The sequence below is a fragment of the Hemitrygon akajei genome, chromosome 3 (assembly GCF_048418815.1).
Source record: "Hemitrygon akajei chromosome 3, sHemAka1.3, whole genome shotgun sequence".
NCBI lineage: Eukaryota > Metazoa > Chordata > Chondrichthyes > Myliobatiformes > Dasyatidae > Hemitrygon > Hemitrygon akajei.
This window is the reverse complement of record NC_133126.1, coordinates 177,707,207-177,731,461: the sequence shown is the minus strand read 5'-3', so window position 1 is coordinate 177,731,461 and position 24,255 is coordinate 177,707,207. Positions and strand designations below refer to the sequence as shown.

At 42.2% G+C, this 24,255-nt stretch overlaps 2 protein-coding genes across 10 annotated transcripts in view; one reads left to right on the top strand and one right to left on the bottom strand.

Moving 5' to 3' along the window:
• Positions 1–3,399: 3,399 nt before the first annotated feature.
• Positions 3,400–24,255, top strand: part of LOC140725665 (thiamine transporter 2-like) — a 61,386-nt gene continuing 40,530 nt past the window's right edge. For 2 of the 3 annotated variants that reach the window (XM_073041440.1, XM_073041441.1), the window contains exons 1-5: positions 3,400–3,625; positions 6,745–7,585; positions 10,264–10,456; positions 12,857–12,995; positions 15,194–15,332. In XM_073041440.1, the coding sequence (XP_072897541.1) occupies positions 3,455–3,625; positions 6,745–7,585; positions 10,264–10,456; positions 12,857–12,995; positions 15,194–15,332 (1,483 nt within the window). In that variant the 5' untranslated portion in view covers positions 3,400–3,454. Of the gene's footprint in view, positions 3,626–6,744; positions 7,586–10,263; positions 10,457–12,856; positions 12,996–15,193; positions 15,491–24,255 lie in introns of those variants that run through there. The other variant, XM_073041439.1, reaches the window with a different exon arrangement.
• The window catches only part of agfg1a (ArfGAP with FG repeats 1a), a 59,679-nt gene continuing 57,429 nt past the window's right edge, over positions 22,006–24,255 (bottom strand). For 5 of the 7 annotated variants that reach the window (XM_073041432.1, XM_073041431.1, XM_073041436.1 and 2 more), the window contains 3 exons: positions 24,028–24,183; positions 23,844–23,929; positions 22,006–22,664 (listed from right to left, as the gene is read on the bottom strand). In XM_073041432.1, coding sequence (XP_072897533.1) covers positions 22,605–22,664; positions 23,844–23,929; positions 24,028–24,183 — 302 coding nt within the window. In that variant the 3' untranslated portion in view covers positions 22,006–22,604. Of the gene's footprint in view, positions 22,665–23,843; positions 23,930–24,027; positions 24,184–24,255 lie in introns of those variants that run through there. The other 2 variants (XM_073041437.1, XM_073041438.1) reach the window with 1 other exon arrangement.

The window sequence follows — 24,255 nt, the reverse complement described above, 5'->3', positions numbered from 1 at the left end:
CCAGGGGCCTTATCGGACATCCAACAAAGTAAAATGTTCTTCCTCGCACCAGAAGTGCATTAATAATACGACTGCTGGGTATAACAAATAACAAACTGGAACTTCTCAGCAGGTCAGGCAGCATCAGAGAAGACAGTGGGTCCAGTTCAAGCTCCATCTTCAGAATCTTTTCCATTTCACCCAAAATATCACTCCAGTATGCCTTGAAGTTTGGGACGTCCAAAAACAGTGTGTGAAAGTTCCAGTATTCACTTTACGTTTAGAAGACATTGGAGAAACCTCCATCTTAAATTTCGAGAGACGATCTGGAATCAGATGGACTCTATGCAGAATTTTGAGTTGCAATGCTTTAGTTCTTACAAACTGAAATTTTCTTTGCATTATCACAGATGTCTTCCCATGTTTCAGCTGTAATTTCTACTCCCAGCTCTTCCTCCCAGACCCTTCCCAGCTGCTCAGCCTCTCCACAAGAACATTCCCTCAGGATGCTGTAAAAAGTACTGATGGAGACTTCACCCTTAGTACAAAACACCCTCTTTTCTATGTCAGAACTACAGAAATCAGTTAACAATGATGTTTTTTTCTGTATATAATCTCTTATCAGAAAGAAACAAAAAAGATCCTTGTTGGGTATGTTAAATTTCTGTACTACTTGACTAAAAGACATCATCGTTCCTTCATCAAACAAGTCTCCTAGATGGAAAATACCCTTAGAAATCCAAAGTTTAAATCCAGGATCCAATATGCCAGGCTGAAAATCTGGACTGCCAGTTATTGGAGTGAAGGGTGATATTTTCACTGCGCTGCCCTCAATTTGTTGTACCGCCCTCCAAGCCCTGATTGTGTTAATTATTATTGGATTGTGACAATATTCCTTAACTAATTTCATTCTTATTCAGGAAAAACATTAAAAGGAGGGCATTTTGTTTGTGAAGCTTCAGTGTCTAGCCAAATTGAGGAGGGGTCCCTGCAAACCCAGTCGACCACACTGATAAAAAGGAACTTAATTGATATTTTTTGATGTCTGGAAAATCCAGACCCCCTAGACTACTGGGAAGCTGTAACTTAGACATTTTAATACAGGGTCTTTTTTTTGTTCAAAGTGAAAGAACCAAACCAGCCATTTATTTTTTTTAAGTGTTTGTTAGGTGAAAATGACTGGAATCATCTGTATTGGGTAGAGCAGACGAAGAAGAATGTTCATTTTGAGCAAGGATATTTGGCCAAGCCAAGAAATGGGAAGAGTGCTCCATCGCTCAAGATCCTATTTCATTTTGTCAAATAACTGTGTAAAGTTAGCTCTGAATAATCGATCAAACGTAGATGTGATAAATATGCCTAAGTAAACAAAACCTGTCTGCGACCATTTAAAGGGGAAAATACCCTGAGTGTCAGGTACCTGCTGCAGATTCCCCAGAGGCATAGCCTCTGATTTAGTAAAGTTGATTTTATAACCTGAAAAGGCACTAAATGAATTGATGCATTGTATAAGGTGGTGCACTGATATAGCAGGGTTAGAACATCATGCGCAAACAAAGTAATTTTATGTGACTTTTGGCCTATGTCTGGAGCTAATATTTTGGGGTCTCACCGAATAGCCTCAGCCAATGGCTCGATCACTAGTGTGAAAAGTAGTGGTGATAAAGGGCAGCCCTGCCGACTACCCCTCAGAATACTAAAATACTAAATACTAACCCTATGAACTCTTTATAGAATAGTGAATCTTGGCGGGGAATCTGTACACTGTGGTGAATAGTTAGAACGTGCAGTGCAGACAGGCAGGTAGTAACGTGCAAGGACATGATGAGGTAGGTTGTAAGGTCAATAGTTTCACAACAGTGTTATAGAGGTTTTCTTGGGCCTGGGTGTACCTCCATTCAAGCTTTTATATCTAACTTCAGTTCCGAAATGAACTGAAGAACATGGTACAAGCCCCTCCCTCACTGTCCCTCCAGCCCTCTTCTCCCTATCCCACTGTTGACTCCAATTGGTCGTTTCTACACTTACCAGCTCTGGCCCTTTGTTCCTACCCCTTGATGCCCGGCCACATACACCAGGGATCGTTTTCGGACAGGTGTCCAGAATTTTTTATGTGTAGTCAGTCTTTGTCCTCTCGATGCCGAAGACAAGGTTCCTCCTGGCTGCTCTGAGAGCTGTTGTCTCTTCAGACTTGAAGGGAGCGTCCTGGTTTTTTTAACAGGGAGCGCGCACCTGTGTTCAGGCAGGCTGTGAGATGACTGCCTTTGAGGTAATTCACCACCAGGACCCCTGTTTTCAATAACAGCATGCACACCAGTTCCCACCTACTGTCATTTCTGGGAGCCATGCTCCTACCCATCTGTACCTCCACCTCCCAAACCCCCCACTCTGAAACACTGCTACCCTTAGTTTCCTTACTCTCACTCCAAATCTGACCTCACACCCACACACACTGTTGCATGGAGCTCCCACTGAAGGTGAACAAGAAAAGAAAGTTCTTGGGACCAGATCGGAATCTCACCCAGTCAGAAGCATATGGTCACTTGGTGGCAATATTTAAAATCATAGACGTTTGTAGACGAGTAGCATTCAAATCTAATGGGATTATTCTACAATGAGATGGATATATATACACACACACACACACACACACCAGGGGTGATTGATAAATTCGTGGCCTAAGGTAGAAGGAGTCAATTTTATAAAACCTAGCACATTTATTTTTCCTACATCTACACACTGAGTCCAGCGGTCGTGGAGCATACGGATCCCTTCTTTGTAGAAGTCAGCATCTTGGAGCTCCAGAAGTGGGCCACAGCATGGTGTGATCGTTAAGTTTGTGGCCTAAGGTAGAAGGAGATGAGTTATCAACATCAAACTTTCTGCATAATCACTCAAAGAGTTGAACTGCATGTGCATGTAACAAGAGCTGTATAACTCATCTCCTTCTACCTTAGGCCACAAACTTATCAATCACCCCTGTTGTGGACCACTTCTACAAAGAAGGGATCCGTATGCTCCATGACCACTGGACTAAGTGTGTACATGTAGGAGGGGACTATGTTGAAAAATAAATGTGTTAGGTTTTCTAAAATTGACTCCTTCTACCTTAGGCCACAAACTTATCAATCACCCCTCTCGTAAAATGGGCCAAATAGCCTACAAGTTTGTAAACAGCGTCAAATCACTTCAACATCTAGTGATTTGAAAGAACATTTTGCCATCAATTCTGCTCTGTTAAAGTATCTCCCATGGAAAAGAATAGAAGTTTATACCAAGAGGTCAAAATGACCTTTCCTGTCCCGCTAGTTAAAGGTTCAGTAACTTATTTACCTCAAACTGCATACATCAAAATTTCATCCTAGTTAAGGCAAGTTGCTGATTATTCACATTTTTATAATCAAAGGTTTAGACTGTTGTAGCAAGAGGGTGAAAAACACATTCTATTTTGTTTGAACTACACTTGTATAGCACCATGTCGCCCTGTTTTCGTGCTACGGGTGGCTGGGAGGGAGCAGATAGCAAAGAATGGCTGTATCCTACACTGATTTTGTGTGTCTTTGGATTTTTCATCATGATGAGGCCAACAGATTCATTTTTAGTGGCTTGTCTGGTTGGACCTGATAAAAACATTACTGCACAGCAGGTAAGTGTTGAATAGGGCTTCTAATCTACAAAGTTATATATTGTATTATATTACTACCTTAATATAAGCACTCGACAGGTAACTATGAAAATATAGACTGGAGCTAGTGGGATTGTAACGGTGGCCATTCAATTACTATCAATTACGATTCAAGGTATATTTATTATCAGAGTATGTTTAAGTTATACAACCTTGAGATTTGTCTGCTTGCAGGCAGCCACAAATAAAAACCCCACATTTAAAAAAAAGCCCAACACCCGATGCGGAGAGAAAGAGGGAGAAACACAAATCATGCAAACAATGACAGTTAGCAACAGCATTCTGAACCATATTGAGTCCGTCGACCCGAATCCCGAAGCAGCTAGAGTAGGCCCATAGCATCGGTCTCAGTTCATCAGTTGGCGGGGGGCAATTCGCCGCGAAGCCCCTCAGCCTCAGCGCCGAGGAGAGCGGAGGACAACATCGCGGAGCAGAACCGGCTCGGCCCTCACCTCCGGAGCCGACGCTCTGCCTTTCCAGTCTGTCTGGCTCGGCGTCCCCCGTACCCGGACCCGGACCCCGACCCCGACCCCGCCATCGATACGCTCCAGACCGCCAGTACTCAACCTTTCCAAGTCGGCGCGGCAGTTAGATGGGTCAAACCTCGCTCCCGGTTCAGGTGGACGGGCTCTGAAACAACTCCGCTTCAACTTCTCTCCACTCCGCTCGCTCCCACTTCTGGAGCATCGCCTGACCTCGCCCCGACTCTGCCTCGACCCTCGGATCCGTCTCGCCTCTTCATTGTTCGCGGCGACGGTTTACCACCATTTCTCATATAAAAGTGTTGTTGACAGAGGAGGAGAGTGAGGGACAGCAGACGAGAAGGATATCGGTGATCAGCCAAAACAAAGCTCAAAGTTAAATTCCACAACATCCTGCGTTTTGAACACGGACACAAACACAAGAGATTCGGTAGATACTGGAAATCTAGAGAAACACACACACAATGCTGGAGGAACTCAGCAGGTCAGGCGGCATCTATGGAGAGAAGTGAACAGTTAATATTTCGGGCCAAGACCCTTCGTCAGAACTGTTAATTGCTCCTCATAGCCGCTGCCTGACCTACTGAGTTCCTCCAGTATTTTAAATGTGTTAGGAATCACTGTTTATTGAATCACAAAAATACTTCTCACTGTTGTATTTCACATATCCTTAGTACAGGTGATATTAATTCGTCGTGCCTTTTGGTGTGTTGATTACTTTTAAATGATGAGGCAATTGCTTCTGATGTACTGACCCTTCAGAATGTAAAAGGTATATCCCATATTCAATGACCACAAGGCCTTACGAGACACGCTCTGATCAAAGTCTGCAGAGTGTGAAATATACCCCTTCCAATATTTATAATATTGAATAATCCTTTCCCGAGATCGGAGAACATACTTTTTAAGTGGATTTGCTTAAGCATTTACTCAGTACTGATCTTCACGGAAAGGAGAATTGCTTTATGTCTTGCAGACATACATTTTGCTACATGTCACATATCTCACAGGGCAATAAGAAGGACCGTGTCCCCATCCACTTAGTTTCATCCTTCAACCAATTAGAAACCCCAGCTGGATTAAGAACACAGCTCCACCTTTCCAATCTCCTCATGGTTTGAGTTGGTCTACCTTTTATGCCATGCACAGACTTGGATGAGTTGAATTGTGTTAGCTTACGGCCGACAGCACAAGATAGATAGATAGATAGATAGATAGATAGATACTTTATTCATCCCCATGGGGAAATTCAACATTTTTTCCAATGTCCCATACACTTGTTGTAGCAAAAACTCATTACATACAATACTTAACTCAGTAATAATATGATATGCATCTAAATCACTAACTCAAAAAGCATTAATAATAGCTTTAAAAAAGTTCTTAAGTCCTGGCAGTTGAATTGTAAAGCCTAATGGCATTGGGGAGTATTGACCTCTTCATCCTGTCTGAGGAGCATTGCATCGACAGTAACCTGTCGCTGAAACTGCTTCTCTGTCTCTGGATGGTGCTATGTAGAGGATGTTCAGGGTTTTCCATAATTGACCGTAGCCTACTCAGCGCCCTTCGCTCAGCTACCGATGTTAAACTCTCCAGTACTTTGCCCACGACAGAGCCCGCCTTCCTTATCAGCTTATTAAGACGTGAGGCGTCCTTCTTCTTAATGCTTCCTCCCCAACACGCCACCACAAAGAATTGCTCAAAGAATTGTACATTGCTCCAACGAATTCCACATCTCATCTTTCATTTCCACACACTCACCATATTCAAATTAAAGTTTAATTATCATTCAAACACACATGAATACAGCCGAACATAACAGTGTTTTCAATCTTTCCAATCTTATCTCACGGCCAAATGAGCTTCTGAATCAACCTTCTCCATCGCAAATGATTGCTTATTATTTTCTCTTCATTAGCTCATTTTTTTTAATCAACTCTGTTACATTGCCTGGATATTTCTAATAAGCTTTGTGTCAGACAGTCTAATTTCAATTGAGTTCCTCCAATTTTTTGAGTGTTGCTCAGATTCCAACATCTGCAGCCTCCAATTTGCTAGTCCAATGTGAATTCTCTTCATGGAACGCCTCCCTTGATGAACCTCCCCTGAGTCCAGATGAAGGTTCTTGACCTGGCACACCAGTTGCCCATTTCCCCCCATAAATGCTGCCTGACCTGTTCAGTTCTTCCAGCTTTTTGCATACACACCTCACCCTATCAGATTCCTTCTTCTTCTTCCCTCTAGATTTTTCACCGATCACCTCCCAGTTTCCCACTTCATCCACACTCCCCCACATAACCTTCACCTATCACCTGCCAGCTTGTCCTCCTTCCCCTCCCCACACTTTCTTAATCTGGCTTCTTCCCCTTTCCTTTCCAGTCCCGATGAAAGATTTCAGCACAAAACATTGACTGTTTATTCCCCTCAATAGATGCTGCCTCACCTGTGGGTTTCTCTAGCATTATATAGAAAGGAACACTGGATTCATATGTTATTCAAAATAATAACTGTTTGTGCATACTTCGAGATTGTATTTAGTCTTATTTCTGGGACTGTTAGATTCATCGTTCATCCTATTCTCCTCCTATTTAATTTCAGGTTATGAATGAAATACTGCCTGTATGGACATACTCTTGCTTGGTAATGTTAATTCCCACCTTCCTGCTTACAGATTATTTAAAACACAAACCTGTTGTAGTTCTTCATGGTTTTTCATTCATTATTCAGTGCATAATATTGATTTTTGGCCAAGGGGTTTTAATGATGAAATTTATGTTCTTTGGCTATGGGATGGCAGCTGCCACCAGTGTTGCTTGTAACTCATATATCTACAGTGTTGTTAGTTCCGAACACTACCAGAAAGTAACTGGCTACAGTCGAAGTGCAAATTTGTTTGGACACGCTTTTGGTTCAACTCTGGGACAAGTTTTAATCTCTGTTGGGAATGTCTCGTACTTGTGCCTAAATGTGATTTCTCTGGCTTCAGTGTCAGTGGCCTTCCTTACCTCCATTCTGTTGCCGATGCCCAAAGGAAGCATGATTTTCCACAGGGAAGAGGTGACTGAGAACAGCCAAGTCCCATCAGAAACTGAAGATCATAGACCAAAGTGTGGAACGGTTAGCTCAGAAGACAATCCGGATACAACCACCACCCGGTCACCAGTAATGTTGGATGGAGAGGTGCCTAATCGGATAGGTGGTGGATTGGTGAAGATGACAGATCATAACAACACTTCATATGTATTCCGCCAGCTCTGGCTTGATTTCAAAGAATGCTACTTGTCTCCACGACTGCTCAGCTGGTGCACCTGCTGGGCGTTGTCCTCAGCTGGCTTTCAACAAGTTATGAGTTATGTGCAGGTACTCTGGGATCACATCGAGCCAACACGGAATGTTACAGTGTACAACGGAGGTGCTGAAACCGTCTCCAACCTCATGGGTGAGTAAAGAAACTTTGTTCAGTAAAGGAGAAAACTGTCAAAGCACCATCTTCCCTGCTGAGGCAATCATAAATATGTGGGAGGGGTAAAGGGAGGTTTTAGGTGGAAGGAAACAGTTGAAGAGGGCAATGTGCTGTAAAAAGCATCAACAATGCGAATGGGAGGTCGGTTTTGGGATTTCTGTGGTAAAACTAAATTCTAAATTCACAGAGAGGCTGGTAGCCATTTACCAGCTTCCAACAAACCACAGGCAGGCTTGAGAACACTGTGATATGAGGTGAATTAAATGCTTATAACAAATGGGAAAAGAATAACAGGTAGACAATAGAAGATCAGAATCAGGATATCAAGTGCAGCAGATGGAAGTCTGTACAAGTTGCAATACATTAAGCAAAGTAATGATCAAAATAGTTCTTTGGGCACAGGAGCTGGGATGTCATGTTACAGCTGTATGAGATTTTGATAAAGGCCACATTATTAATGGAGTTACTATTGGGTTATTAATGTCACTTGTACCAAGATATAGTGACAAAAATTATTACATACTGTTATGTTTTATAACTCCGGAACTAATCCAAAGAAAAACACAGGGAGATCAGGATGAACAAGCACGCTCGTATTTACTTTAGCAAGATGCACACGTATGATGTGATGGCATGACGACATATGCCAATCACTTACTTTTACATATAACCTGCAATGAATTAGATAAACAACAAGGAATGCTTAATCAAACAGCGTATTTACAATATTACTGAAACATTAAATACACAACGCATACTGTTCATGAAAATCAGATTATTGCTCAGTGCATTAAGATAGAACAAGGTAAAACAATATCAATATAGAATCACAGCTACAGCAAATGCGTAGCGCAGGTGAACAATAAGGTGCACGATTATAATGAGGTAGATTGTGAGATCAAGGGTCCATTTTGTTGTGCAAGAGATCTGTCGAAGAGTCACGACATTTGGAGTGCTGTGTATATTTCTGGTCACCTTGCATTAAATCAGAGAGCTACAAAACAGATTTATGAAGATGTTACCAGTGCTGGAGGGTTTGAGTCAGTGGTAAAGCTGGACAGGCTGTGACTTTCTCCTCCTGGAACGTAGGAGTCTGAAGTAAAGAGGTTTATAGAATCAAGAGGACATACCGTAGTTAAGGTGAACAGCCAAAGTCCTTTCCCCAGGATTAGGGGAGATTAAACTAGAGGGCGTAGTTTTAAGGTGAAAGAAGAAAAATTTAAAAGGGACCTGAGGGGCAACTTATTCCACCCAGAACTGGTGGGTGTATGGACTGAGCTAAAGATTAAAACTCTAAAGATTATCTTTATTTCTCACATGTACAGAGAAACATGGAGTGAAATGTGTTGTTTGTGTCAAATCAAACCAGCAAGGGTGCGCTGGGGGCTGCATGATTCCGCCGCCAACATAGCATGCCCACAACTCACTGACACTAATTGTACGTCTGGAATGTGGGAGGAAACCAGAGCACCTGGAGGAAAGTCACACAGCCATGGGAGAACATACAAACTCCTTACAGACAACAGTGGGAATTGAACCCTGATCTTACAGCTGATGGTGTATCAGAGCTACACTAACTCCTACCCATACCATGTTGCCAGGGGAAGTAGCTCAGTTAGACAACTTGACTAGCACAGGCAAGTGGGGCTGCAAGACTCGTTTCATGCTGTATTGCTCAGTGACGTGGCTCCTGGTTTTGTTATGGGCTGGTAGTGCTGCTGTTGCACAGTTACAGCAAACTACTTTGACCCTGACTCCGTGAGGAGTTTCCTCCTGGTGCTCTGGTTTCCTCCCAGCTCTCAAAGAAGTGCTGGTATAATTGATCACTGTAAATTTTGTCAGATGTTCTGAAACCCAGAAAACAATAGACTCGGCTTCAAGTAAGTTATCACCTCTGACGAACTTTCCCTTCACTTCAGTCTGCTTTCACTTGCCAGACAATACGAGGTCAGTATGAACAGGTTTTCCTGGCAGGGTCAACAGTCAGGGTAGGTGAAGGGAGAATTAGGTGGGGGATGGTGGGGTGGGTGGTTGAGAAAATGATTTACAGGGAATTAACTGGGGGAAATGATGGGATTTCTCTGTACACCTGAATAGATTCAATGGGCCAAATGTTCTCCAACTATTTTAAACATTAACACAGTCACTGAAAAACAAATCATAGGTTAATCGGCAAGAATGCAATGTCGCTGGTTTACTGAATGATACTCAATCTCCATTTGGAAAACTCGTGATCTTGGTTTGTAGATGCTTCTGACATAGTGTAACTTAGTTTGGTGAGCCAGCAGTTTCGAATAAAAGTTTTATCTTTTTTATTTTATTGGAATTACAGTAGGTTCAGTTGCTAATGGCAGGTTGAAGTTCATTCTCCCACTCTCCACTCTACCACCGCCCCCCAACTCTCCCATTGCTTTCCTTGTCTGCCTCTTCCGCCATGTTTAACAGTTCACGCTGGCCTCATGTCTGGTACTGAGGTGAGGTCTGACTTGCTTGAAGCAGAGAGCGTTGCTTTACAACTCCTAAGATTTCAGAACATCCGACTTGAACTGAAACCACGTTCATAGGAAATGAATTGCAGTTTGAAAGGGCCAGATGGTCCTGTAAATTTCTCTGCTGCTCTGGCTCATAATGACTCTCCTCGCTCTGTTTCTCAGGCGCCACTTGCTCTTTTGCCATCGGGCACGTGAAGCTGGATTGGGAAGTCTGGGGCGAACTGGCGCTCGGCACCTTGTCGGTGGTGAACAGTGGAGTTTTATATGTCATGGCTTTAACAAACGAAATCTGGGTTTCTTACACTTGTTACACCATACTCAAGAGCTCGTACATGGTTCTGATCACCATAGCAATGCAAGTGGTTTTACCTGTGCTAAGCTGTTTATAATGGAAGGACAGAACAAAACAAAATGGTTAAAATGGTGACATGAAGGACAGCAGATGTTGGAATTTGAAGCAAAGCACAAAGTGCTAGGGGAACTCTGCCGGTCGGGGAGCATCTACAGAGGGAAATGGACAGTCGGTGTTATGGGTTGAGACTCTTCTTCAGAGATGTATACGTCCAAGTGACCCGAAACATCAGTTATCGATTTCCCTCCATAGATGCCGCCTGATCTAAGATGCTTAAAATGGCTGTGGGAGAAGTCTCACTTAAAGACTTGAACTACTGAAATGTGAGCCTGCTCGCGAGCAAAATGAACATTAGATGTTGAGATGACGTAGCAAAGTGAATGGCTGGTCAGTGACGAGTTTTGAGGGACAGAGGGGCTTGGGAATACAAGGACACAATTTGCACAAGTGGACAGGGCAGTGAAGAAGGCATTTAGCATGCTGGTCTTCATTATATTGCGGTTACATTCTGTAAGTCATTGCTGAGATCACTCTGTGTGCAGTTCTGGTCTCCCTGTTACAGGGAAGACATTGCCAAGCTGGAGAGAGTGAGGAAGAGATTTTTGAAGATGGTGCCTGGACTGGAGGTCTGAGTTACAGGGGGAGTTTGGCTTGTTGGAGTTTTGTTCCCTGGAGAGTAAAAGAATGAGAGGGGGCCTCAAAGAAGTTTATAAAATCACGAGGAGTATGGATGAGGTGGTGGTCTCAGTCGTTTCCTCTGGGTTGAGGAGTCCAAAAGTAGAGGGCACAGATACGAGATAGGAGGGGAAAGTTAACATCTTTACACAGAGGCTAGTGAGTACTGCCAGATGAAGTGGTCAAGGCAAGTACAATTGCAACATCAGTTTGGAGGCTTATGGGCCAAACAAAGACAACTGGGACTACCAGGGTGGATGTTGTGGTTGGCATGGACAAGTTGGCTGAAGGACCTGTTGATATGCTGTATTACTTGATGACTCAATGTTTTGATGCAGAAAAAACACTGAAGTTTTAAATTTTTACCTTGTCAATTAGTTTATTTGAAATCCCTCTGTGTGAATCTCACTTAACAAATTGAATTCAATTCTGTTGAATTTATCCATTAGCTATCTATCAAATGTCAGATAATGACGTTTGAGATTTTTTAAATCGTAAGATGTGGGTATCCCTGACAAAGCAACCATTTTTTTTCTGCCCACCATTCAATGCTTTCTGTGGTGGGCAAGGTACTTCTGACTTGAACACTTCCTGTTGCCACCTCCTGAAAATTTGTAACCCTCCAACAAGAGGGGCACTTTGATTAATGCGAAGTTCAGAGAAAACAATCTATTTGCAGTTTTTAAAGCTGCTTTTAGGAATACACGCATATGAAATCTCTCTTGTAAATCTCTCGAAATAAGGTAGAATTAGATTTATGACAAACCTAGAAATGGATTACATAAGACGATAAGATACAGGAGCAGAATTAGGCCATTTGGCCCATCGAGTCTGCTCTGCAATTTCATCATGGCTGATCCATTTTCCATCTCAGTCCCAATATTCCTGCCTTCTCCCTGTAACACTTCATCCTGACTAATCAAGAAACTATCAAACTCTGCCTTAAGTATTACCAACGTACACTCTTCACACCCATCTGTGGCAACAAGCACCACTGATTCACCACTCTCTCTGCCTAAAGAATTCCTCCTTATCTGCATTCTAAAAGGATGCCCCTCTATTCTGAGGCTTTGTCCTCTTTGACTCCTCCCACCATAGGAAATATCCTCTCCATATTCACTCTGTCGAGGCTTTTCAACATTTGATAGGTTTCAGTGAGGTCACTACACATTCTTCTGAGCTCCAGTGACTAGGTGAGAGTAAGCGTTTGGCACGGACTAGAAGAGATGGCCTGTTTCGTTGCTGTAATTGTTATATGTTATGGTTATATGAGTACAGGCCATCAAATGCTTCTTCATATGATAAGCCTTTCAATCCCAGAATCATTTTCATGAACCTCCTTTGAACCCTCTCCAATGTCAACACACCCTTTCTAAGACAAGGGGCCCAAAACTGCTCACCATACTCCAAGTGAGGCCTCACCAGGGCTTTATAAAGTCTCAACATTATGTTCCTTTAATTGAAATGCTCATTTGGGCTTGCCCTCTCTGTGCAAACATGTGGATTGAGGGCTAGTGACCCCTCTGAGTTTAAAGTTCAAAGCAAATTATCGCAGAACATAAATGTCACCATATACCACCCTGAGATGAATTTTTTTTTAACAAGCAAGCAATCTCAGGCTCAGTGACTATAGTGTTAACTTTAGTGTTTGAATAATTATCATGGCTTTGTTAATATTCCTAAAAAGCATGAGAGTTTAAAGTACAATAAAATCATCTCTGAATCCAGGTTTCAGATTGCAGTTAACCTCAAGGGACGCTATGCACTCGTATTTGGAATAAACACCATGGTGACCTTCATACTTCAAACCCTCCTGACTGTTATTGTTGTTGATTCAAGAGGCCTTGGTTTGGACATTATTACCCAGGTAAATTCAACATATTAGTAACATAGGTATATATTCTACACATTCATATACTTATTAAAAACGATTGTATTTAATAGCTATGTTAACTAATTTGGGTGGAGATACATCTCTACAAAAAGAGGTGTAAGGTGCTCCTTCCCTCTGGTGCCCTTGGGAAAAGTATAGCACTTGCTTAGTCCCCCGATCACGGTCACGTGAAGGCAGGGAGGCAGGTGGTGGATGGTCGTATGAGCAGCCAGTGCATATCACATCCTGGTTATGTGGCCACTGACGCTAGGCAGACAACGTGTTAACTAATAACACGTAACTCCATTATTTCCCGATGGCCAACCATTTTAATTCCTATTCCCATTCCGACATGTTTGTCCATGGCCTCCTCTTGTGCCATGATGAGGCCACACTCAGGATGGAGGAGCAACACGTCATATTCCATCTGTGTAGCCTCGAACTTGATGACATGAATATCGATTCCTCAGGTAAAAAAAAGTTCCCTCTTCCTTCCCTCTTCTATTCCCCACTCTGGCCTCTTACCTCTTCTCACCTGCCTATCACCTTCCCCTAGTGCCCTCCTTTTTAATCCTCTCTCCTATGGTCCAGTCTCCTCTCCTATTAAATTCCTTCCTCTCCAGCCCTTTACCTTTTCCACCAACCTGGCTTCACCTAGCACTTTCGAGCTATCCTCCTTTCCCTCCCTCCTTTTTATTCTGGCATCTTCTCCCTTCCTTTCCAGTCCTCAAAAGGATCTCGGCTCAAAATATCAACTGTTTATTCATTTCCATAGATGCTGCCTGACTTGCTGAGTTCTGGCATTTTGTGTGCGTTGCTATTCTACTGTGCTGCGTCAAACACCAACTCTGATGGAACACAATCTTTGAATTACTTGATCATGCATCAGTTGAAGTCCAACACCTTAACCATTTATCGACAGGAAATATAAGCAGCAGGGCAGAAAAGGGGTACCTATAGATGAGGTATATTTAGATGTCCAAGTTTTGTTTTATAAAGTCCAACATAAGAGGTTAGTGTGAAAAACTAAAGCACATGGGATTGAGAGTAATATACTGACGTGGATTGAGATACGGTGAGCAGACAGGGAACAAATGGTAGAGACCAGTGGAATGCCACAGGAATTAGTGCTTGGGTCCCAGAAACTCATTATAGGTCAATGATTTGGATGATGTAAGTAGGCAGAGACTCTAAGCCTTGGAGAAGAATGTACTTGGTCACTAAGGCAGACACACAAGGAAGACTGCAGATGCTGGAAATCTGGAGCAATGCAAATTGCTGGGAGAACTCAGCAGGACAGGCAGCATTAATAGTGGAAAATGGACAATCAACATTTCAGGTCAAGACTCTTCATCTGCACTCGCTTAGTTCTGAAGAATGGTTTCTACCCGAAACATTGACTGCCCATTTCCCTCCATAGGTGCTGCCTGACACACTGAGGTCCTCCAGTATTTTGTGAGAAAAACAAGAAGGCTGCCCAAGAGGAAACTAGATTGAGTTTGTTCCATAATATGACACATTGACACCCTAACCTGCTTACACAAAACTGTATGCCATCTGCTTCCCGCTCAATCTTAGTCTTCCCCATACAGGCAATGAGGTTTCTGAGAGAGGTGCACATCAACTTTGCCATACATAAGATGCTGCTTTAAAGTAATATTCTGTCTTTAATATTCTGCAGATGAACACATGTACAGCCTTTCCTTTCTGGAATTTAGACCTTTCAGCTATTCTGCGATCCTCCAAAAGGACCTCAACCTTGTGGCTTGGAGGCTTGCGTGCCTCAGTAACCTGGAGGGCTATGCTGGCTGGAGTCAGGGCTTTATGTTGGTAGGGTCACTCATGGCAAACAGGTCAAAGGGTAAGTGGAGGCCAGACTAAGACCCCGGGTTTGGAGGTTCAGCTCAGGGTTAACAATCCTGACTGGTAAAATAAAACTGTTATGGAAACAGTAATGAAGAATTCTTCAATACCTGAGTCTGTGAAGAGTTATAATTTCAGGCTGTATACTGTATACAACCTCTGATATTAAGTGGAACCATTGAACCAAGGACAGATAGAGATGGTGGACCTTCATCGCTGCCCTAAATGCCAGCAGTGCAATGGTGCAATAAATAAGTATCTATCTTGTGTTGATGCCTGTGAGTATAATGTTCAGAATAATTTCTACAACTGCTTTTTAATTTTTGCAGGTTCTGATTTATGCAACGTACTTTGCAGCAGTAGCAGGACTTTTCCTCGTCAGAGGGGTCTACACTTTCGTTCAAACTGGACGGAGAAGAAAGAGGCAAATGTGTTCAGGGATCAGTGAAGGTACCTCACCGTCCACAGGTGATGTCACTATTTCAGTACAGCTCTGAAGAATATTTACATACAGTAGTCATTCACAGTATTTGTTTTAGTTGTCACCAATGTAAGATCTGCTGCTGTGGGCAAGAGACCATCGGATTGATTAGAGTGGAAGGAAGTAAACTTATTTTGGAAAATCAGTGTGAATCGAGCTCTTGGCAGTCATAGTATTTATTATGGATGAAGAATGGTTATATTCCCATGTTGGGCAGTAAGCAATGATCACATGCTACTGTTCGCCCCACATGCATCTTGCTGGATTGGCTATTGTCCTCATATTGCGTCAGCTGGATGAGAAGTCACGCATGAAGTATTAGGTGTTAGATGCCCTAATGCACCTTGTTTTTGCCAGGTATGGACAGCTTTCTACCTGAAGTCCATCCACTCCAGTTTTATAGAGTCTAAAAGCACGTAGCTGAGAAACAGGCCCTTGGGCCTCCCATGTACACGTAGATGATCAAATGCCTATCTACATTAGTTCCACATATCATCCCATCAAGGCTCAAAGTAAAGTTATTATCAAAGTACATAAATGCTACCATGTACAACCCTGAGATTGTCTTGCAGACATACTCAATAAACCCATAGAATAATAACAATAACAACACCATTCTTTTCCCATCATCCACCTATGTTAAGGGCAATTTACATGCAAACAACACATCCTTGGCATGTGAGAGAATGGTCACAGGGAGGATGTGCAAACTCCTCACAGAACAGCACTCATGGGCAGCATCAGACCAGGGCTTTAGGAGCTGTACAGCACTAACAGCTGGGTCACTGTGCCTTGGTGCCACACTTGACCTGCTATTGCCCTCATTTCAAAGGCAGCCACAGTTACTTTACCTTGTGGCTGAACCCCACTGACAATCGGTTCAGGCCTTCGATGAGGTAAGTGCTGTTTAATAGAACCACTGATGACTCTGATTTCATTACTGTAATCGGGTGCAGCCTGGTATGCCCCTGGCTGGACAAACTATGTTTGAGAAGTAGTAAAATAACTTTTCATCAGTTTGTAAGTCAGTAAAGTCATAACAATTTAAATAGAATCAAGAAAGCAAAGCTTACAGCAAGATGATTTCTCCCGGTAATTTCTACCCCTCCCCCTTCTCTCTTTTTCCATTCCCATTCTGGCCCCCGTCCTAGCCTTGCTCTTCTCCACACCTACCCATTACACCCACTCTCCTTCACTTTCTCCCATGTCCACTATGCTCACCTATCAGTTACTTCTTCTTCACCCCTTGCCCTCTTCCATCTATCATTTCCCAACTCTCACTTAACTTCACCCTTCCCACCTACCAACCTTTCCCCTCACCTGGTCTCCCTATCACCTGCCAGCATGTACTCCTCCCCTTTCTCCCACCTACTTATTTTAGCTTCTTCCTACATACTTTCCAGATCTGATGAAGGATCTCGACTCGAAACAGCAACTGTTTATTCCCCTGACCTGCTGAGTTCCTCCAGTATTTTGTGTGTGTCACAGGAAGATGTTACTGTATGGAGTGCAGATGAGATTTACAGGGATGCTGCCTGGTTTGGAGAGCGTACCTTACGAGAATAGTTTGAGTGAACTTGGCCTTTTCTCCTTGGAGCAACAGAGGATGAGAGGTGACCTGACAGAGGTGTATAAGATGATGAGAGGCATTGATCGTGTGGATAGTCAGAGGCTTTTTCCCAGGGCTGAAAAGGTTAACTCAAGAGGGCATAGCTTTGTGCTTGGAAGTAGGTACATGGGGGATGTCAGAGTTAAGTTTTTTACACAGAAAGTGGTTGGTGCGTGGAATGTACTGCCAGTGACAGTGGTAGAGGTGGATACAATAGGGTCTTTTAAGAGTCTCTTAGATAGGTACATGGAGCTTAGAAAAATAGAGGGCTATGTGGTTGGGAAACTCTAGGTAAGTCTTTAGAGTAGGTTACATGGTCAGCACAATGTTGTGGGCTGAAGGGCCTGTCATGTGTTGTAGATTTCTATGATCTCACACCAAAATGATGGGACATTGATGGGTTATAAGTCTGGTTGTCAGTGAAAAGATAGGCAGGGGCAAGTCTATGGGAGGAGGGAGGAATGGAACAAGTTTATTTAGAAACAAGGATCAGAATATCGGGACTTTAATATTCCAGGAGCCAGCATAGGCTGACAAGCATTGGGTGGTGCTGATGAAGCTGCAGGGTTTTGTAACGACCACTGGTCTACAGCAGAGGTTGTTCAGAGGTTTCTCTACAACTGCTCTTTGAAAGATTGAGAGGCCCACTCCTTACCTTACAAAGCAGGGCCTAGGACATCATGACATGAAACTGACCGTGAAGCAGCTTTCAAATCCACTGATGGCAGCAGAACACTTCAGCCAATGAGATATTTTTGAAAAAGTATTTAGATGAATTTTCAAAGTATAGAAATAAGAAGCTTATAAAGACAAGGCAAAGTTATAGAATCCCAGGAATGATGGTTTTCCTTTGCATTGTGTTACGAACCCCGTAACCCCGTAACCAGCAAAGACAGAGACATCCGTTGGAGTCTGGTGATACTATTTTTAACTGTATTTATTAGTAAAAATACACAAAAATAATATCAATGCAAATATACAGATAATATACGTCGTCAATACTAAACCTAAAAGTGCGGGTATAATAATAATCAATAAGAAATAAGCTCTATCGTTGTCTAGGGGATAATGAATTGTCCGATGGAAATATAAAGTTCGTTTCAGTTCACACAGGCTGCGGTATTTGTTTGTCGCTGTGTTGCAATTGTTGGAGAGAGAGAGAGATAGAAGAATGGGAACAGTTACCGCTATTGTTTTTGCCAACCTTCCTATATGATTTCGATCCGTCGGTGTCTCGTTGTTGTGGCCGTTCAAGTATGACCTCTCCTTTAGCTAAACCGTTCTTCCGTGATGAGCCTGCCACCCAGGCAAGGGAGGACACACACGGGCTCTCACCGGCTTTCGCTATAAAACGCTGTCACTGGACTTCTAGCGTTTCTCCTGGTGCGTCTGAGGGGTGTTCCCCAGACCCGACTTTTATCCTCACTCACGGGGTCTCAGATGTCAATCAGGTTGGGATGATGCAATCCCTCAACCAGACCACTCTGGCTGTCCCCTGAGGGTTTCAATGAATAGTACAGTACTCAATACACAATTCCTTCTCCAAGAGACAATAGCAGTAATCAGTGGTTCCGTTCCGCTTTTGTTAGGAGACATTCCACTGTTTGTGTATTCCTGCGTCTCTCTTTTCGGTATCAGACCCGAAATAATAGCGATCTTGCGATTCTCAAAAAGGAGGGGGCGACTTTGCACCCTTCGGCCCATCAGAGTTGCTCCACATTCGTAACAATTGCAAATCCCCTGATATAATGAATAACAAAGGTAGTAGCCAAGCGATGAAAAGTACTTCATCAAGCTTTGGGTGATACTCTGCTGTAGGAAGGGATGATGGAAATTACAGAACAAAGAGACACACAGTGAAGGGAGGTCATATATTTGACACATGGCCAGTTCCAATTGAGAACAGATTTAAGACAACTTTACAGCCTGTGGACAAACTATTGTAAGCATCCCACTGCGAGCTCTGTAACAGACGGTTCAAGCAAATGGGGGTGCTTGGGATCTGACACGCTGTGCAAAAAGAACTTTTGATTCTTTAATGAGTCTCAAACGAGTGCTTTGGCAATTTAGCAACCAAATGTTTAAAGTATTTGTAGAATGATGATGGCAGCATGATTACATATTGAAATTGAGGCTGTATAGAGGTAACGTATCAGAGGAGTGCGACGAGATGTCTAAAATGTTGACTTCAGATGACCAGCAGTGATCAAGCAGGGAAGAGATATGAGTCAGTGACTTGGAGAAAACCCGTGAGAATCGAATCGCAGACAGGTTCATCAAGACCACAAGATAGAGGACCAGAATTAGGCCATTTGGCCCACTGAGTCTGCTCCATCATTTCATCCTGGCTGATCTATTTATTCTCTCTGCCCTAGTCTCTTGCCTTCTCCCCATATCCCTTCATGCCCTGACTAATCAATAATCTATCAATCTCTGTCTTAAATATACTTAATGACTTGGCCTCCACAGCCACCTGAGGCAACAAATTCCACAGATTCACCATTCTCTGGCTAAAGGAATTCCTTCTCATCTTTATTCTAAAAGGACACCCCTCTATTCTGAAGCTGTGTCATCTGGGAGTAGATTCTCCCACCACAGGAAACATCCTCTTTATCGAGGCCTTTCAACATTTTATGGGTTTCAATGAGGTCACCCCTCATTCTTCTGGATTCCAGCGACTTGAGGCCTAGAGCCATTAAATGCTCCACATTTTTGTGAACCTCCTTTGAACCCTCTCCAATGTCAGCATATCCTTTCTTAAATAAGTTGCCCAAAACTGCACACAATATTCCAAGCGAGACCTCACCAGTGATTTATAAAGCCTCAACATTACAATCTTACATTCTAGTCCTCTCAAAATGAATGCTAACATCATATTTGCCTTCATCACCAGACTCAACTTGCAAACTAACTTTTAAGGAATCATGCACAAGGATGCCCAAGTCCCTTTACATCTCAAATATTTGTATTTTCTCTCCATTTAGAAAACAGTCTACACTTTTATTTCTTCTACCAAAATGCATGACCATACACTTCCGGACACTGTATTCCATCTGTCACTTTTATCATTCTCCTCATCTCTGAGTCCTTCTGTGGCCCCTCCACTTATCTTTGTGTAATCTGTAAACTTGGACACAAAGCCATCAATTCCATCATACAAATCATTGATCATTGACATATAACATTAAAAGAGTTGGACCTGACACAGACCTCTGTGGAACACCACTTGTCACTGGCAGCCAACCAGAATAGGTTCCCCTTATTCTCACTCTTTGCCTCCTGCCAACCAGCCATTGCTTTATCTATGCTAGAATCTCTCCTGTAATACCATGGGCCTCTTGTGGCACCTTGTCAAAGACCTTACAAAAATCCAAGTGCACAACATCAATTGATTCTCCTTTGTTATCCTGCTCGTTATTTCTGCAAAGAATTCCAACAGATTTGTCAGGCAAAATATTTCCTTAAGGAAACTATGCTGATTATGACCTGTTTTATCATGTGCCTCCAAATACTCTGAAACCATATCCTTTATAATCAACTCCAACATCTTTCCAACCAGAGGTCATACTAATTAGCCTATCATTTCCTTTCTTCTGCCTCTCTCCCTTCTTGAAGAACGGGGTGACATTTGTAATTTTCCATTCCTCTGGAACCATGCCAGAATAAATTGATTCTTGAAAGATCAGTATTAATGCCGCCACAATCTCTTCAGCCACCTTTTTCTAACACTGGGGTGTATACCATCTGGTCCAGATGACTCCAGACCTTTCAGTTTCCCCAAGAACCATCTCCCCAGTAATGACAACTTCACATACTTCTGCCCCCCCCCCGACACTCTTGAACGTCCAGCATACTGCTAGTGCCTTCCAAAGTGAAGACTAATGCAAAATACATATTCAGTTCATCCACCATTTCCTTGTCCTTCTGTATTACCTCTTCAGTATCATTTTCCAGTGGTCCAATATCTACTCTTGCCTCTTCTTTGTATCTGAAGAAACTTTTGGTATCCTCTAATATTATTGGGTAGCTTAATTTAATATTTCATCTTTTCCTTTATGACATTTTTAGTTGCCTTCTGTTGGTTTTTAAAAGCTTCCCTATCCTCTAACTTCACTATCCCACAATTTTTTTTGATTTATTGTATGCCCCCTCTTGGCTTTGACTTCTTGTTAGCCACCATTGTGTTTTCCTGCCTTTAGAATACATCTTCCTGTTTGGGATGTGCCTTCTGAATTGCTACCAGAAATTCCAACCACAGCTGCTCTGCCATCATCCTTGCTAGTGTTCCTTTCCAATTAATTTTGGCTAGGTCCCCTCATACCTCTGTAATTCCCTTCACTCCACTGTAACACTGATAGATCTGACTTTAACGTCCCCTTCTCAGATTTTGGGGTGAATTTACCATATTATGATCACTGGCCCTGAGTGTTCCTTTACCTTAAGCTCTCTAATCAATTCTGGTTCATTGCACAACACCCAATCCAGAATAGCTGATCCCCTAGAGGGCTCAAACACTAGCTGCTCCAAAAAAGCCATCTTATAGGAATTCTAGAAATCCCTCCTCTTTGGATCCAGTACCAACCTGATTTTCCCAATCCACTTGCATATTGAAATCCTCCATGATGCTGTAACATTGCTCTTTTGCCATGCATTTACTATCTCCTGTTGTAATTTGTAGACCACATCTTTACTACTGTTTGGGGGTCTGTATACAACTCCCTTCAGGGTATTTTTACCCTTACAACACCTCAGCTCTACCCACTATAATTCTACACCTTCTGATCCTATGTCACCTCTTTCAATTGATCTGATTTCATTTTTTTAAAAAAACTAACAGAGGCATGCCATTCGCTCTACTTTCCTGCCTGTCCTTTCGATACGATGTGTACCCTTGGATGTTAAGCTCCCAGCTGCAATCTTTTAGCCATGATTCAGTGATGCTCACATCTTACATGCCATCTGTAAATGTGCTACAAGTTCATCTACAATGTGTTTCCAATGAAGATTATCACAATAATCATGTTCAAAATAAGACTCCATAAACATTCTTACTAATACGGTATTTATTTTGTCAATTGCAAACTGTAGCAAAACATGATCATCTTTATTAGGCAGAGGTGCAGTTCTCTACATACTCATTATAAATAAGAGAATTTTCCTCTCAGAAAGAAAATCCACTGTTAAGTCACCAAATTGATAAAACTTCTAGTTTAGTTCAAAAACTAGAACTTAAAAGGCAAATGTTTTTGCAGCGATTTCATCCTTGTAGATTCAGCAATCTTATGATGCTTGTTCAGTAACATTTCACATTACCATAAGTGTTAAATTACAAATACCAATGTGCACAAATAGCTAATTTTCTAAGAAAAATATGTACAGTACTGCACAGCAATGAAAGGTAGGATTTGCAATAACTTAACATAGCCCATTTTAATATACATGATATGGTTACATCTTGAACCTTCTTGCCAAGTAACAGTTAAATAAAGGACACGAGAGAAGCCCTCGCCTGCATATATTATCCATTTATACAAAATACAAGCTTCAGAGACTCTTGTGTTTAAAGCTAACATCAGTGAGCGACAAAACTGTGCAAGAGGTCTGGAGACATTACACACCAACATCACACTTCTGACATGAACCCAATGGGCTATAAGAATGGGTTGGTTGAGGAGCTCCCTGTTGGAAACTGGCCCATTGGAGCTCCAGCCTGTAAGGGAAATGGGGAAAGAAAGGGACAATGATTATAGGTTGTCTTTAAAAGCACAATACAGTATATATAAAAATTAACTGCAAAATTCAGAGTAAACAAACTGAAGACCCTTTGAGGAGCTACATCAAATTAATGGCTAAAATTGGCCTCGTCTCTTCTAAATATCATAAGACATAATAGTAGAATCAGGACATTCAGCCCATCAAATACTTTCTGCCCTTCCATCATGGCTGATTTATTATCCATCTCAACCCCAATCACCCATGTTCTCCCCATAATCTTCGACATCCTTATTAATCAAGAACCTTTCAACCTCCACTTTAAGTATACTCAATGACTTCTCCTTTACAGCTGCTGTGGCAGTGAAATCCACAGATTCACCACCCTCTGGCTAAACAAATTCCTTCTCATCTGTTTTAAAGGGATGTTCTTCTATTCTGAGGCTATGCTCTGGTCCTAGTTCCCCCCACTGTAAGAAACATCCTCTCCACGTCTATGTAGGCCTTTCAATATTCGATAGGTTTCAATGTTATCACATCCCATTCTTCTAAACTCTAACGAGTACAGGCCCAAGACCATCAAACACTCCTTTTACGTTAATCCCTTCATTTCCAGGAAGTTTCTCATGAACCTCCTCTGCAACCTCTCCAAAGCCAGCACATCCTTTCTTAGAAAAAGGACCCAAAATTGCTCACAATCCTCCATGATTGCTAAATGAATGCTAAAACTGGATTTGCATGCATTAGCACCGACTGAACGTGCAAGCTAACCTTTGGAGAACTCTGCGCTTAGGACGGTCAATTCCCTTTGTACCTCAGATTTCTGAAAATATGGCTTGGTCTACTGGTCATTGCGTCTTTACCACTTGTGCCTCAAAAGCAGCAAGAGTCATCTTAAAGGCAGCTTTTTATACATCTCAGCCATCATTAAAACCATATTCACAATTTGATTTAAAATTATATTCAACAAAAGCTCAATCTTTTCACACATTTTCTCTACACTACCACACAAGCTGCAGAACTCTTAGAACGGGATAATTTACTGACCCAAAATCTTTTAAGGACTTTGTAAAGCCATTGAAAGTCACATATTCCGACCATAACATTTTTAGGAGCCAACATTTTAAATGGCATCTACTAAGATAGAAAACGAAATTGAAATATTTTCAAATATTACCAGAAATGGATTTGTAGACACTCCCATTTGTTGACTATATGGCATAACCATTGGCTTTTGTTGTCCAAATGAACTAAAACCTCCACCTAGAGGGGTAAAGGAAGGCAAGAGCCTTGGTGTGAATGGAGCTTGCAAGAGAAAAATTTAGAAGCTGTTGATTAATGAGAAGCTCTATTAGTCTTACCAGCAGGTTGTGGTGGAAAGGCTGAATGCTGAGGAAAGGCCCCCGGTGCAGATAAGACAGGCTGTTGAAAGCCACCACTGAAACTGGTGGGAAGAGTATATCCGGCGGGGCTAGCAAATAGAGTAGGCATGCTCATCGATGCTGTTCCAAAGCTCACTATTACACAAAGAGAATACAAAGAAAATGAACTAAAAGTTTAAAACTCTTTTTTAAAGCATTGTGGTCTTT